The 14867-nt window shown below is 44.2% G+C and overlaps 2 protein-coding genes across 4 annotated transcripts; one reads left to right on the plus strand and one right to left on the minus strand.

Moving 5' to 3' along the window:
- Positions 1-2236: 2236 nt before the first annotated feature.
- LOC117863533 (uncharacterized) lies at positions 2237-5507 on the plus strand. The gene is made up of 4 exons (XM_034747304.2): positions 2237-3701; positions 4261-4457; positions 4548-4662; positions 5170-5507. The coding sequence occupies exons 1-4, from the start codon at positions 2415-2417 to the stop codon at positions 5254-5256; spliced, it is 1686 nt and encodes a 561-aa protein (XP_034603195.1). The 5' UTR covers positions 2237-2414; the 3' UTR covers positions 5257-5507.
- Positions 5508-6321: 814 nt separating this feature from the next.
- LOC117863532 (TATA box-binding protein-associated factor RNA polymerase I subunit B) lies at positions 6322-11015 on the minus strand. 3 transcript variants are annotated; one of them, XR_004642245.2, is made up of 7 exons: positions 10256-11014; positions 9528-10087; positions 9285-9441; positions 8361-8485; positions 7452-7944; positions 6909-7328; positions 6322-6785 (listed from the first exon to the last, which is right to left on the minus strand). XR_004642245.2 is itself a non-coding variant. In XM_072294843.1 (6 exons), the coding sequence occupies exons 1-5, from the start codon at positions 10854-10856 to the stop codon at positions 7483-7485; spliced, it is 1902 nt and encodes a 633-aa protein (XP_072150944.1). In that variant the 5' UTR covers positions 10857-11015; the 3' UTR covers positions 6322-6785; positions 7452-7482. The 3 variants fall into 3 exon arrangements, 2 of the variants coding, with proteins under 2 accessions (XP_072150944.1, XP_034603193.1); XM_072294843.1 differs by lacking the exon at positions 6909-7328 and having other exon boundaries at positions 9285-9438; positions 10256-11015; XM_034747302.2 differs by lacking the exon at positions 6909-7328.
- Positions 11016-14867: the final 3852 nt, after the last annotated feature.

The following is a 14867-nucleotide window of genomic DNA, read 5'->3' on the forward strand; positions in this document are numbered from 1 at the left end:
GTACTCCATAAAAAACGTGGATCTACCCCCCTGCTCCACCTTTTTCCTGGAGCCGGAGTTGGAGCACCTTTTTCCTGGAGTCGGAGTTGCTGGAGCTGGACGCGTTTGGCTGCAAAATTTTTGGAGTTGATGGAGTGAAGCAATTTTTTCTGAAGTGGAGTGCTCCCAAACACCCCCTTAACGTGTCACGTACTCACGTGCATTTCCTTGGTACTGCTCTGTATGGTGCCCCGGTGTCTTGCCTTCCCATGGCTCTTTGGCCGTGACGTCCTCAGGAAGCTTGCGGGGTGTCCCGAAGCCAGCGCGCATCGTGGGGTTGCCATGAGTCCAGGAGACCTCGCCATCCTCAGCTTTGGGCCGCATAGCGGGCCGTCCCTGCCGTTTGTTGGTGTGCGTGTGCCCGCCGTCTTTTTTTGTTTTTTTTTGTCTTTTTTTTAAAGATTCTCCCAAATACGTCCCTAGCAGAATCATTTTAAAATCTGGACCCTCAGCTTGGCGCCATCCACACTGACGCTAAGCTTACACCTCTTGACGCCAGCCATCCTAGCGTCAAGGTCCATGCGCAGCTGCTGATGCGGATGTTGACGTGGCAGGAGCTTGGCGCCGTACATCTTGGCGCCAAGCAATTTACCCCATACCTCTTGGGTTTCGAATGAAACAAGTATAATTATTTCGAGAAGTTTGCAACAAACTACATTGCGGTTCAACTGGCTAGGATGTGGGCTTCTTATACCAAAGATCTGAGTTCGAATCTCTGTAATCCTGGTGCCAAGGTCCATGCGCAGCTGCTAACACGGATATCGACGTGGCGGGAGCTTGGCGTCGTACATCTTGGCGCCGAGCAATTTATCCCATACCTCTTGGGTTTCGAATGAAACAAGTATAATTATTCCGAGAAGTATGCAACAAACTACATTGCGGTTCAAAGATTCAACACGGGGGTTTGAACTCAGGTATCTGGGAGAAGAAGCCCACGTCCTAGCTAGTTGAACCGCATCATAGTTTGTTGCATATTTCTCGGAATAATTATACTTGTTTCATTCGAAACCCAAGAGGTGGGTAAATTGCTCGGCGCCAAGCTTGGTGCCAGGATCCACGGTGCCAAAGCTTGGCGCCATGATGGATGACGCCAAGCCCCCGCCACGTCGGCATCCGCGTCAGCAGCTGCGCATGGACCTTGACGCCAGGATGGCTGGCGCTGAGACATGTAAGCTTGGCGCTAGCGTCACGCTGGCGCCAAGCTGAGGTTTTAGATTTTGAAATGGTTCTGCTAGGACTTATTTGTGAGAATTAAAAAAAGGAAAAAAACAAAAAAGACGGGTGTGCCCGCAACTAAGGGGATCCCGATTCTGATGACGCGGACACCCCCTTTCGTTTTTATTTGTAAGAGATAGAGAAAAAGATTATGCTGCCGACCGTCCAATCTAATGGACCGTTTTAAGCAAGCAAATTCCAAGGAAAAAAACTAAATTTCTACGAGCAGAGGTCAAATTCCTAATCAAAGAGGAAACATTTTAATAGTATTTGGTTCGAAAAAATAATTCTAAAATAAGAATTCTTTATTAAACCGTTAGAGATTTTTGCAATTATTCACTAAATGTAATACTATTAAACGTTCCTATATTTTGGAATACTAACAATGATCATTTTAATTTTTACAATCCTTTAAATTAAAACGGTTAAATTCCTACTTAAAAATAAATCACCTTCCTCAATCAATTAGTAAAATAGGGAAGAGATGCTTAGAACAACTCCAAAAATTTCTCAAAACATTCTTCCCTAGAACTATACGTTGGGGTTCTTTAATCATCTCACAGCAGATCTCTCATAACTAACCCCAATATTTCAAAACAGGATAACCCTCAAACTCTTGGCGACCGTCGCCAATAGCTGTGGGGCGATTGGGGAGGAGAAGGCTTGCGAAAATTTGCAGCGTGACGGATCTATGGGGCGATTGGGGAGGAGAAGGCTTACGAAAATTTGCAGCGTGACGGATCTGGAATTCGCATATTTGTATTTTTGTGGTCTTTGGGATTTTTTCATGTTTCCATTTTTTCATGTTTCATGATTAAGGTATTAGGGGTAATTTAAAAGAGCTTTTAGAGTTGCTGTCAGGAGGCACAAGGCACAGGATCATTTTGATGTAATATTTTTGGAAGAAATATTTTCTTCCGTTTTATTAGTTAGATTGGAATAGATATAATATTTTTTGGCGGCAATATCGGCGGAGTTTGCCGCGAAAAGCTTCCATCTATTCCCCTTTTCTTTCGTCTTCCCCCGTTCACTCGTTCTCCAAATCAGAGGCGGCGGAGAGAAGAGGCCTCACTCCCAGTCATCTCTCCGGTCCGCCGCCGGTCTCCAGGGCGATCCCCGTCCGAATCCCTCGCGTCCTGCTCCCGCCGCTGCAGTGCGCGATGTCGGCGGCGGCGCCGGCGGCCATGGTAGAGGGGTGGGAGGCGACGCGGCAGAAGAAGAGGAGGAAGAAGCACAGGGAGGAGGTGGAGGTCGCGGCTTCTTCCTCGGAGTCTCCTCGACCTCCGGCGACTCCGGATTCCAAGACCGAGTCTCCGGCCCCAGTCACTGCCGAAACCCTAACCTCGACGGCGGTGGCGGCGGGCAAGGGGCGCAAGAGGAAGAAGCAGGAGGTGGCGGCGGCGTCTTCGTTGGTGCAGGAGGCCGTCCGGAAGGAGGAGAAAAAGAAGGGCAGGAGAAGCAAGCACGAGGCGGCGGCGGCAACTCCGTCGCCGTCAATCCCTGCGGCGGCGGCGGCGGCGGCCACCGCCCAAATCTTGGAGGTGGCGGCGGCGTCTTCGTTGGTCGAGGAGGCCGTCCGGAAGGAGTTGAAAAAGAAGGGCAAGAGAAGCAAGCACGAGGCGGCGGCGGCGGCAACTCCATCGCAGTCCATTCCTGCGGCGGCGGCCACCGTCCAAATCTTGGAGGTGGCGGCGGAAGGGGCGGCAGCGAGGAAGGAGCAGAGACGGGGTAAGCTGGAGCAGGGGCAATCCGGCCAGCAGCCATCACCCGTTGATGTCCATCCCCATGGAGGGGAAGCAGTAGTTGATGGTGGCGTCAGCGGTAGTAAGAGAGTCAGAAGGAGCAGCAACGGCAAGCCTCGGGTGCTGACTGATCAGGAAATCCTCAGGATGAGGATAGCGTCGTTGAAAGAACAGCCAGTGCCCCAAGGCTTCGTCCCCGCCATGGCCAATCCCAACCTCATTGGTCAGGATCCCAAATATTCCTCGCCTTTTGGTGCATTCTTTGACCAGTTCTGCTACAGACCTGTATGCCGGCAAGGTCGCAATGCTCCATCACTTCCGAAAACCCCTGATCCTCCATCCAGGCCGCCTCCTCGAGATCACCCGTCATTTCTGTCTTCTCAGCTCACTGCAAATCAAAAGGCTGCCAAGACAACGACCTTGAACACAAAGCGACCACCCTCAGCCTCAGGTTCGCAAGTAGCGGTAAAGGCAAAAGAAATGGAAAGACCTGATGAGAAGATGGGCACGACAAAGAAGCCAAGAAAGAAACCACCATTGCTTAGTGCTGCTGAGAAGCGGTCAGACAAGTACCGTCGCCTGCCATTGAATCAGCTGGTACCCCCGCCGCGTTCCCCTTATAATCTCCTGCAGGAGAGGTACGCACATGACCCCTGGAAGGTCATTATAATATGCATGCTCCTCAACTTATCAAAAGGAGATCAGGTGAGCTGTTCAATTTTTTTCTACTTTATTCTCCATGAATGTTACTTAACCAAATAATTACCTAGGTTCACAGTCAACTGCTTGATTCATTGAGAATAGTTTCTGTAACTGTCAAAGAGAAAGAGGCTAATTTGTGTTGCCATGCCAAATGAGTGATCTTAGTAATAGTCGTCTGTGCCTACTTCTTGATTCAATATAGAATAATTGTTTGTGTTTCCAGTGATTTGCAAATAGGATCGACAAACAAACTTGATCAGTGAAACACATGCTTATTAAATCAAGCACCGCAGAGTAGGCTAGCTTATTAAATCTGTTATATGTTTTTAGTGTAACACTGGCTTGGTTAGGCGTTTCACATTTATTTTTCTTTTACCAAGACTATTTATCATCCTGACAACTGTTGCTAGCTCATCAAATTACTTATCTAGTTTGGTTTTATTGTTGTACTAATTCAGTATTTGCATTTATTATTACCAATGTTATTCCCCTGTTTGATGTTGCTTTGGTGGCACATTCAAGCTTAAACTTCAAGTATTATGCCCTTTGTTTACTGCTGCAGGTCAGGAAGAAATTGGAGGGCTTCTTTGAACGCTATCCTGATGCTCAGACTGCATGTACAGCTGATCCTGAAAAGATGGCAGAGTATCTAGCACCTCTGGGGTTGCAGCGTGTGAAAGCAAACAGAATCCATAAATTGTCTAAGGCTTATGTTGAAGAGGAATGGACCTACATTACGGAGCTTTGTGGCGTTGGCAAGTGAGTGGGTTGAATAGGAGCATTCATTTAATGTTATTTTGTTTCTTAACCATTCCCGTTTAGTAATTTGAAATCTGGCTATTACTCCAGGTATGCCGCTGATGCTTACGCAATCTTTTGTGCTGGAAGAGCAACAGAGGTGGTTCCAGAAGATCACAAGTTAGTTGATTACTGGAAGTATGCATGCTTTAAGTTACCAACTCAGGTAGGAATCTGGTTCAAAAATGCTTAATTCCATTTGAGCTACTTATGTTTATAAGCTTTTATGTCTCTTGGTGGGATGCCAACTATGATAGTGGTAAGTGTGGAGGTAATACATGCATCACCATTGGAGTAAAATTTGTTGTCTGATTTTCCTCATAATCCTATTTCATTGAGTACTCCAATAGGAAAGAACTGAACTTTGAAAGAGAAGTATTATTTAACTCTTTCTTTTATTGAATGGCAAAGCACCTGCCTTTGTTTAAAAAAACAAGATTGCAAACATATGCATGTACAACTTAGAGAGCTAAACCAAGATCTATACTGAAATTAAAGCTTGCTAGGTCTGACTCAGTTGTTTTATTCCTTTAGTGTGCAATCTAATTCATTTGAGAGCTTCTGATTGGAAACAGAATTACCTGAGAGAATGGAAATTGGGGACCTGTTTAACAAATTTTGATGTTTTGTAATCTTCATTGTGTAGATGTTTGAAAATGTGTACATGTTGCAGGCATCGCAGAACGTGGAGGAGGCTGCAGGGGTGACTGGGCAGGGGAACTTAGCCCCTACGGTGCAGCAAACCGCTCTGAGCTGTTGAAACGGAAAGACGGTTGCATGGTGGAGGAAGCGCAAATGCTTTTGATGTTTTAGTTTGAAGCATAATGTTATGTGATGCTGTGTCATGTCATCTAGCTCTTAGTATCTATCTGATTTTTGCTAGGCTGCTGCCTGCAAGTAAGGTTGAGCCGCAGATTTAACTTGGTAGAGATGGAAGGCTTGTGGTAACCATGGCCAACTTTGTTTTAATTTGGTGGGAGTTTCTATGTGATGTGAATCGTGATGCATGTATATGCTTCCCTGGTTCCAATGGCGGATTGGGTGAGGGTGGAGGACAAGCTTATATATTATCCCTAGGATTTCGAGCACAGGATGCCGATTAAGTCGCGATCAGTTTGTTTTCCCAACGAAGTGACATTACCCGGCACTGTGCTGCATAGAGGAACTGGGTAGATATACACGACGACTGATGCGTACAAAGTGAGATTTTTCTCTAGTGACAACAAATTAAAATAGATGCAGATCATACTCAATAAACTTAGCATCATTCAATCAAAGTTGTTACTGAGGATCAACGAGCAGGGACAAAATCTCTTTGATCTCTGGTGTTCGATGGAGAGAAACTACAGGATCAACAGGGGGAGGTATCCTTGACATTGGTATAGTCAGACAAAGAACATCTGCGTTTCTGTAAACAAGAAAAGCTTTTTTAAACCTAAGCAACCTAATCTCATGCCTTACATGTAACCTACATACCATTTCACCTAACACTAATTTATTATAACAATGCAATATTTTTTTTCCTTTTGACCATCGTTATCTAAAACTTTGTTTAATTACATGCACATCTAAATGATTTCAAATCGGAATATTTCCAACTAGAAGCTATAGGTCTCCTTGAAACCTATAATTTTCATACAGAGTTTGCATCCATCAGAGTCCATATTTATGAATTTTCCAAACAAGCTAAAACTCAAATTACGAACCTGTATGGATAATGCAGAAGGTTTCGTTCAAAGGCAAGCACAAAAGAGCTGTAGGTAGCGAGTGAGTTAAAAAGTAATTTGGGTTCCAAATTTTCATCGAATTTTCCTGACGAGTGAGCTGAGGATTGGTCAAGATGATATTTGATAGTGCCATCTAATTCTAAAAACTGACGTTTAGTGCAGGTTGACTACAATAAACTTTAATTTCTGACCAAAAAATTTGCTTCACAGTTTTTCTACTTCTAAACTTGAGGGGCTGAAGGAGTGGCGGAAACAGAGCGCTTCACCTAAACGGTTCATCTGCACATGCTCAGACTGTTGCGCTTGAGATTCTACATGTGTTTTGCTTCAACACCTGGGGCTGTATCTGCTACATTGGCTCTATATGGACTATACATGGGCTGATATGTACTTGAGGGATACTTAGTGTTACATGGGTCTCTCTGTACTGGAAGTTGCAAAATTTTCTATGAGCAGCGAACAAGTAGAGATGAGAAGAAATCTGGTTTTCTTGGATCTGTCTGACAGAATGTCAAAAAATTAAAATGGTTCCTGGACCTGGTTCCCGGACCCTGATAGTGTGCTGTAAACAAAACAAAAAAGAAATCATCAGCTTTGCCCAGAAACAGATATCACTTCTTCAACAGACAAGATAACAGGTACAAGAAACCACATCCAACACGGACAGGTAAATTGTCCTCGGTACCTCACCATTGCTGATCCCTAATTATCACCCCTGCTGTAAACCAGTGAGGTTTTTGCTACTGGGACTGTTGTTAAATCCACCACAGCAATGTTTTGCACTCTGACATAATTATGTTCATTCTAAAGAAGACAGGCAAAGTCTTGGTTCATCACTTAATCCTACAGACTGCTTCAGCAAACAAAGACCCACAATCTGACATGTTCTTGGCGTGCTCAGCTTGCTTACCAAAGCCAACAGGCCACAACAACAAGCTTTGTTTGCTGAGGTGTGCAGCTAATCATCCTTTCAAACCACACTTAAACAATGTGACTACATGCTTTGCCAGAAAAAGGAATGGAGGGTTTCTTCATTTGTATGCCATCAGTACTCAAAACACATTCAGATAGTAAACTCTAACTGACCATAAATCACATTGTATTCCTGGAGTGATAAAATGCATGAAATTAAATATTTTTATATAAAAAGCAGTAATACTAGCAGGCCAAAACCCTCAAAGGAAAATTCTGTTTCTCGAAAAAGAAAAAGTTTGGTGCAGAAACTTACGTTGGCAGAGTATGGCACTCCATCAAGTACTTCAATCTGATACAGGCCTTAGCTCATCTTTCGCTCTGACAGAGAGGTTCTGTAAGGTGTTCAAGCTTTTTTCAATTCGATCCTCAATACACGCGAGTCTGCTCTCAAGTTTTAACACACTGATATGCATGATACGAACGTTAACTTCTGCGAGCTTTGAAAAAGCTCGTAGCAACATGTAATAATCAGCATGCGCAACATAAACAAAGCCACCACTTAGTCTCCTCCTCCTATAACGAAGATAACCATCTGATTTCCTTGGTTTCCTAGGTGGCATATAATGAAATCCATGATCTTGCATCTCTGACTTGAGCATTTGCACTGCATCATGGCCTGATGATAAAGAAATGCAACTTGCTTCAATAAATGTTCCATCCCGGGAGCGCTTGTTCACTCCATTTGTAAATGCCCTTTCTTCAATACCTTGAGACTGGGATTTTACATGCTCTTTTGGATTGTCATCCTGCAATGCAACATCATAAATGTTGCAATATTTCATAGTTGGGAACAAAGTTTGTGCAAGAAACCTAGAATGATGCTATCGAAATAACCTATCAGCCATAAAAGATTAACATGAAGGCCCCACCCCAGAGCAAAAATTCAAGGTTCAAGGTCAAACTTAATCTGTAGTCTGCCTTGACTACTATAGATTTTCTAGAAAATCTTATGATAGCAAGTTTGTATTATACAACCAGGAGGATGAGCTGCACTGCATATAAAGTCATTAAACAGTTTTCATAGAGAAAGAACTGCTGCAGAATATGAAAAAGTGAAAGAACTGATCTGTAATGGCCAGTCTTCAAGTTACATACTATGGCATTTTTGGAACCTCATGCAAAAGGAAAATTGGTGACAACATTATGAAGCAAAGTGCAATACCTCTCCGGCCTTGTACATATCCCAAAAGATCTCTACTAGATGCTCCTCTTCTGTTGAACATGTAATCCCAGTAAAAATAACATCATTGCAGTATTTGAGATAAGAACAGAGGTCACTTGAGTAGTCTGTAAAATTAGAAAACATCGAGTCAGTGTCCTACATCATTAAGAAGTACTCCCACCAGCCACAGAAGTGCCAGTCAAAGACCCAAGAAATCAATGGACTATAACTTTATCAAAGATATAAATGCAAAGCATCTAAAGTAGCATACAAACTGATGTAACAGATAATCTTTTAAATCAAATCACACTCCTATAATTAATAGATTAAATGAAAATAATTTCGCATCATCAATATAACATCTTACTGATTATGCAAAGTTAAAATGTCATCTTTCTGTAACTGGCAGAAATTACAGAAAAATCTAGCACTTCCCATTTCAGTGCTGAAACGAAGTTACTCGACACCATCTATAGAAAAAAAAGGGACAGAGCAAAAATTTGTCTTAATTGAAGCACATGCCAAAGTGTTCCAATGTTCTCCATCTGTTTGCCCTGCTTGTGTGTTGAAGCACCAGTAGATGCAATTGTACTACATTAGGCATTACCAGAGGACTAACAATCGAGTAGTGTAAGAAACATGTGAATTGTTTGTGAAGATTTCAAACCCAAAATGATGCACAGGAGCCCACATGTGCTTTAGTCTTGGTTTTATCAAACATTACCTTTCCCTTCCAGGCAGGAAAGAGAACAAGACCTTTTAAGTCCATGAAATACGCAAATGACCATTTGTACTTAATTTATTATAGCAAGATGAATATAGATTAAATATTGTCAGCATAAGCATGACACAGACTAATGCGTGTACTAGAAGATAAAGCTAATGATGACATAAGGCAAAGAGCCAAAGGCAGTTCAAATTTACCATGGACAACATTGATTTTATCATAGGCAGCTGCAATAGCACACAACAGTTCTCTCATGCCAAACTCCTCGCTGTTACTGTCATCAAGCATCCTGAAAGTTGGTGAATTTGCATCAGGATCAGATCCACCAGCGTTTCTTCTTTCCTCACATATCTTCTGCAAAGAAACATAACTTCAGTCTGTTTGCATTTATCAAATAACATAAATGACATAGGGAAAGGGAACCTATGTAGCAAACTCACCTCCCATATCCCTTGACCATTGATGTTATACAGAACTCGTAGAGTCACTAGTAATATAGCCATCACACAAACCCGTGTAGGGACTCTAGCAGGATTACTGGACAGCCATAGTTCTGCAGGCATTGCCCACTCATAAATTCGGCACGCATGGGGAAGGATTTTATCTACAGGTAGTGACAAGTCCTTCAAGCAACGTTCAGCAATTGCATAGAAGTTAACTGAAGGAAGCCTCAAGCATATTCTTTGTGCTATGGATCCAGCAGCAGCTTCTAGCTGCCATGCTCCAATAACTTGCACCGGCCTGAACAGCTGCCTTGCATCCAAAGGGCAGCGTTGCAGGTGCAGTGAGCTCCCAAGGAGCTTGTCTACTTCAGTAAACACTGCCAGATAAGGGAGCTTGGATTCCACTGCCCACCTGTAAATGTCACTAGGTAAGATGGCCTGACGGGCAATATGACAGGCCAAGAAGCAAACTGCTAGTGTTGAGTAAATGGGCAGCAACGTCCTCAGTGAGCGAAGAAAAGCAAACTCAACCTTGCGCCTGTCAGGTTTATTGTTATCTGCAAACAAGAGAACGATTATTTGTGCATAGTCTGTTCTGTTCTTCCGGTGGCAATTACTCCATTCTAAATTATTAGATGTATGTTTTGTCTTTTCTCGATACTATATATATAGGCGTATATATACTAAAAGTCTAGAATCAAGAGCGAGCGTGGATAGGTCATCACCTCCACTGCCAGAACGCTGGTCGTGGTCAGCGAGCACCTGCCGTGCCCACATATCGTCGAACACCCTGGATGCAGCAACCCAGCGCAGCCAGATGGTGCCGGCGACGCCGCACACGAGCGCGTCCACCCGGTGTTGCTCCACCAGCACCTGCAGCTGCCGCTGTAGGATGACCTGGAGCCCCCTCACGTAGCGCAAGCGCACCCGCGCCGCCAAATCCTCGGGCTGGCCCCACGCCCCGGCGCCGGGCGCGAAGTCCCGCGGCTCGCTCGGCTCCACGAAGTCGTCGAACGCGGCGGGGGCGGGCTTGGCGTGAGGGGTCCTCGGGTAGGGCGCGGGTGTGCGGGTGGCGAGATTGGGAATGGTGGGCTGGGTGGCGACGCGGCGGACGGAGATGCTACCGGTGACGGGGAAGTCGTGGGGGTCGGCGGCAGTTGCCTGCGTGGCGTGCACGGCAGAGCACGTGCGGCACGTGTACTGGCCGTCTTCAGCGTCGTCGGCGCTATAGTCGTCGGCGATGCTGCAGTTATCGCATACCAGGCGGATGGTGCCGCCGCCGCCGTAGGGGTCGGGAGAGGCGCCGCCGTAGGGGTTGTAATCCATGGCTCGACGGTTCTGTGGGCGGCGTGGCTGCGCAAGCGAGAGCAGAGGGAAGGCAGGGTAGTGCGGCGGCGCCGGGCGAGAAGGCAAAAAGCCAAAGTTGCCGGCGGCGGCAGGCGCTGCCTCTGGCTGCTGTGGACGCTGGGCTGGGCCTGTACGGCTTGAGTGGGGGATATTTAACTCCTCGCGGTCCTTGCGGATGGCATGGCATATTGACCGCTTCTGAAAAAAAAACGTCCCCATACCAACGTGGATTAAGGGGTATTTGGGAGGAAGGGGCTAAACTTTAGCCCTGTCACATCGGATATTCAGATACTAATTAGGAGGACTAAACATAAGCTAATTACAAAACTAATTGCAGAACCTCTAGGCTAAATCGCGAGACGAATCTATTAAGCCTAATTAATCCATCATTAGTGAATGGTTACTGTAGCACCACATTATCAAATCATGGACTAATTAGGCTTAATAGATTCGTCTCGCGATTTAGCCTAGGGGTTGTGTAATTAGTTTTGTAATTAGTCTAGATTTAATACTCCTAATTAGTGTCAAACATTCGATGTGACGGGAGCTAAAATTTAGCCCCTCCTCCCAAACAACCCCTAAGGATGGCAAATGACCATGATACCCTTGCCGTTGCTATCCGTTCCCCTCTCTTGCCACTAACGCATGGTCCCACACGTTGGGTTCACCTTCAACCTCTAGTTGTCCCGGTATCAGCAAACAGCAATAACAGCCCTGCTATCGGCTGCGCCACATCAGGGTAGCAACGGCCACGGGGCGGGGTGCAGGGCGAGTCCCCGTCGGGTCCGTGCAGATGCTAGTGAAAAATCCTATGAGAACCGTCCAATTTGAACTCGAATTAAGTGATTTGACGGTCATGCCAATAGGATGAGACCCAACACATACTCGTCTTCAGAAGTGTCGAGTGACAACTTACGCCAAGAGATACAAGATTCGGTGCAATTCGGTATAATAAGAGACAAATCCGGTAGTCCCGGTAGGTGTTTCACAACAAGCTCAAGATCGAGCAACACCAACCGTACAAATTGCACATCACCACATGAACCATAAAGAGCAATTTTAAACATTATACGAGTTTGTTGGCGCTGAAAATCGGCCGATGACCCTCAGCGTCGGACACACGACCCAGGAGAATCTGCTTAACTCTTGTTCGGGTTATTGCCCTAGTGCGGTTCGCGCGGCGTGCCAGTCAATCTGACCTGTCGATTGATAAGGAAAGAAAAGTATTAAATTCCAGGGGCTTCAATCGGCTAAAGTTCCAATCTGTCTTGAAAAGCGTATCAGCGAATCGGCCGATTTACTGTAGAGATGACCGGCTATGAACAGCCGATATCCGTGTAACAATTGTGAGGAAAACTACTAGAGTAACCTAGACAACACTACAAAGGCAACACTTGGAACAGATCTAATAGGCTATTGTGATGATAAACAAAAATAATAACGAAAATCTGACAGTTCGTGTCTCAAGCTGGATAACTAATAATAAAACTAAAACAACAGGTAAAACCTATAATTCTAGTTAATATCGATAACTGGTGAATAAATCTAAACGAAACAACAGCGATGCGCCTGAAGTTAAAGCTTAGATATTACTCGATAAGCGGAACTTACCAATCGGCCGGAGATCGTGTCAATGCAGCCCTGCCAACTCGTACGAACTCGTGAAAAAGAAAAGGTTCTGGCGGAATCGCCGACTCGAAAGTAAAGTATGAAGAAAAAGTAGATTTGTTGTACTGATTGGTGTGTTGTTTACAAGCCTCACGAGGCAGCTATTTATACCCTGTTACAACTAATTTCTTAAATGACTAGGATCTATCTCTAATTTTAAACGATAACAAATATTTACAAACACAACTCGTATCGAAGTTGGTTACTATCTCCCCACGGGGCAATCTCCTTTTTTCAGCTAATCTTCATCTTGGCCCACCTCAGACCCATACCGGCCAAGCCATCCCGACTCCCAATCAGCCAACCTCTATCAACTCCCTCTGCCAGTCGGCCGAAACACTGTAGCTTTAATCGACCAATTCCCAATTGTAGCTTCTAGCCGCCACACCAGCCGCCTTTGTTTTCCTTTGATGCCGATCCAAACACGTGTCAAAATCCGGCGTCAACAGAGTTCAACAATTAAGATTACAAGTTCATGACATACATGGATCAAATCTGAAATTTTATTAAATGAGCTCCAAAATACAAGTCTTGGACTCGTGACAACAACATGAGATTAAACATTAAGGTTTAAGTTTTCCTAACATCTAACTCACGAAGAGAACACATCTACGCAATGGATACGATAGATTAACGCAAAAGAAACGATGGTGTAGTTGCCCGAGAACACCATCAAAGTAACAATAACCGCTCTAGTCACTCATCACCCACCCTCGGATCGGAAGGGTAAAAGTGACCGAACACGACTTGCGGTTCACCTGCAACTTTAGTGAGTGATAGCAACTTGAGTGCAAAAGGTACTTGCAAGTCTTACGCAATTATAAATAAGGAGCATGCATAAGGATGAACAAGGAGTAAGGCTTTAAGGTTAAGTAGATTTGCAAAAGCCTATCTCATCCTATCCTTAATTTTTGACCATAAGCATGTGAATATGACCCTATGGACAGCTAGCAAATTTTATTGATCTTGCCCAAACCCACTTCAAATTTTAGTTGAAAACAATTGCATCAACATGGTGACATAGATCCTAAACATATGAACAAGTATACATAAGCATTCGATGACTCTACAATGAATTAATGGGACTTGAGCTTGCTCATAACCGAGAGCGCGGCAATTCGAATTGATTTATCCTTGCAAGGGTGTACTCTTTACCCACACGACTCGAGGACCTTGCGGCTCACACACCCGATCAATGGTGCACAAGGGGGTACTCATGGCAACCCTTTTCAAACCACCCCGAACTATGAGTAAAACACGCCTAGCTTGTTTGGAGGACGACCTAGGTCCACTGAGGACACCCCTAGGCTCCTCTACATAGTCCAAAGACCACACATCTAGGACCGTGCCTCATAGAGCCAGTCAAGTAAGGTATTAGGCTTATTCATCCCATTCGGTAACATGTGGTAGCACGAAAAAGGTGCTCAAACCAACGTCAGCAACGGATGGTCCTTAATCGACTCAAGCGGTCTATGTCACCGAGACTCCATTCTCGTGACCCTACACACCGCTAATATCTTGTATCCAATTAACCATCATGTTCGTTTATTCAACAACATTAGAGAACCATATTAGAATCGGTATTGATTAACCTATAACCATTCCCTTACCAAAGTAAATTGATTATTCTATGTCTAAGCATGGCTAAGCAATTAACAAGATTAATTCATTATTACCCATACTACTCGAGCGTTAAGGTATATGATAACAAAGCAAGGGAGGCCATAATATCAATAACATAGATTCTAACAATGCAATAAGACAGATAACCCACATGCATCCCATAACTATACATAGTAACAAATTATTTAAAAAAGTAGGATAAGTATGCATAGCTGCTTGCCTTGGTTTTCCTCGGGTTCAACCTCAACCTCTACTTCGGCCTCGGCTTTGGGCTCAACGGTCACGTTCTCTGGCAAGTCACTCTCTAAAATGAATGAAATGCATGCATGCATTAGAGATGATGCTAGGAGTGCAAATGCTCATGAAATGCATGGGAAATAATAGAAATAGTAAGGAATGAATTGTTAACAGAACAATCACACCCACAACAATAACCAATCATCAAGATTAAATGGAATGATCACCTTAAATGATTAATCCACTAGCAAGCATGATTTGCAAGATTAAAATTACTGGTTGAGCAACAATTATGAAATAAATCACACTGACCGAGGATCACAAAACATGATCATGAGAGCTGGATTCACCTTAAAATCTATTTTCATTAATGAGGTATAAAATAAAAAATATAAACTGTTATTAAATACATTAAATCAGAAAAGGCATGTAAATCAACCAGAAAAACATAAATATCATTTT

This window comes from Setaria viridis, chromosome 7, assembly GCF_005286985.2.
Source record: "Setaria viridis chromosome 7, Setaria_viridis_v4.0, whole genome shotgun sequence".
Taxonomy (NCBI): Eukaryota; Viridiplantae; Streptophyta; class Magnoliopsida; order Poales; family Poaceae; genus Setaria; species Setaria viridis.

Bases quoted from the DNA above. Each gene is read 5' to 3' on its own strand.
- LOC117863533 (XM_034747304.2), top strand. From the start codon at position 2,415: ATGTCGGCGGCGGCGCCGGCGGCCATGGTAGAGGGGTGGGAGGCGACG. The intron at 3,702-4,260 runs GTGAGCTGTTCA...TTACTGCTGCAG, and splicing joins ACTTATCAAAAGGAGATCAG to GTCAGGAAGAAATTGGAGGG. The intron at 4,458-4,547 runs GTGAGTGGGTTG...CTATTACTCCAG, and splicing joins GAGCTTTGTGGCGTTGGCAA to GTATGCCGCTGATGCTTACG.
- LOC117863532 (XM_034747302.2), bottom strand. From the start codon at position 10,856: ATGGATTACAACCCCTACGGCGGCGCCTCTCCCGACCCCTACGGCGGC. The intron at 10,088-10,255 runs GTGATGACCTAT...TCTTGTTTGCAG, and splicing joins CCAGCGTTCTGGCAGTGGAG to ATAACAATAAACCTGACAGG. The intron at 7,945-8,360 runs GTATTGCACTTT...GTTGCATTGCAG, and splicing joins ATATGTACAAGGCCGGAGAG to GATGACAATCCAAAAGAGCA.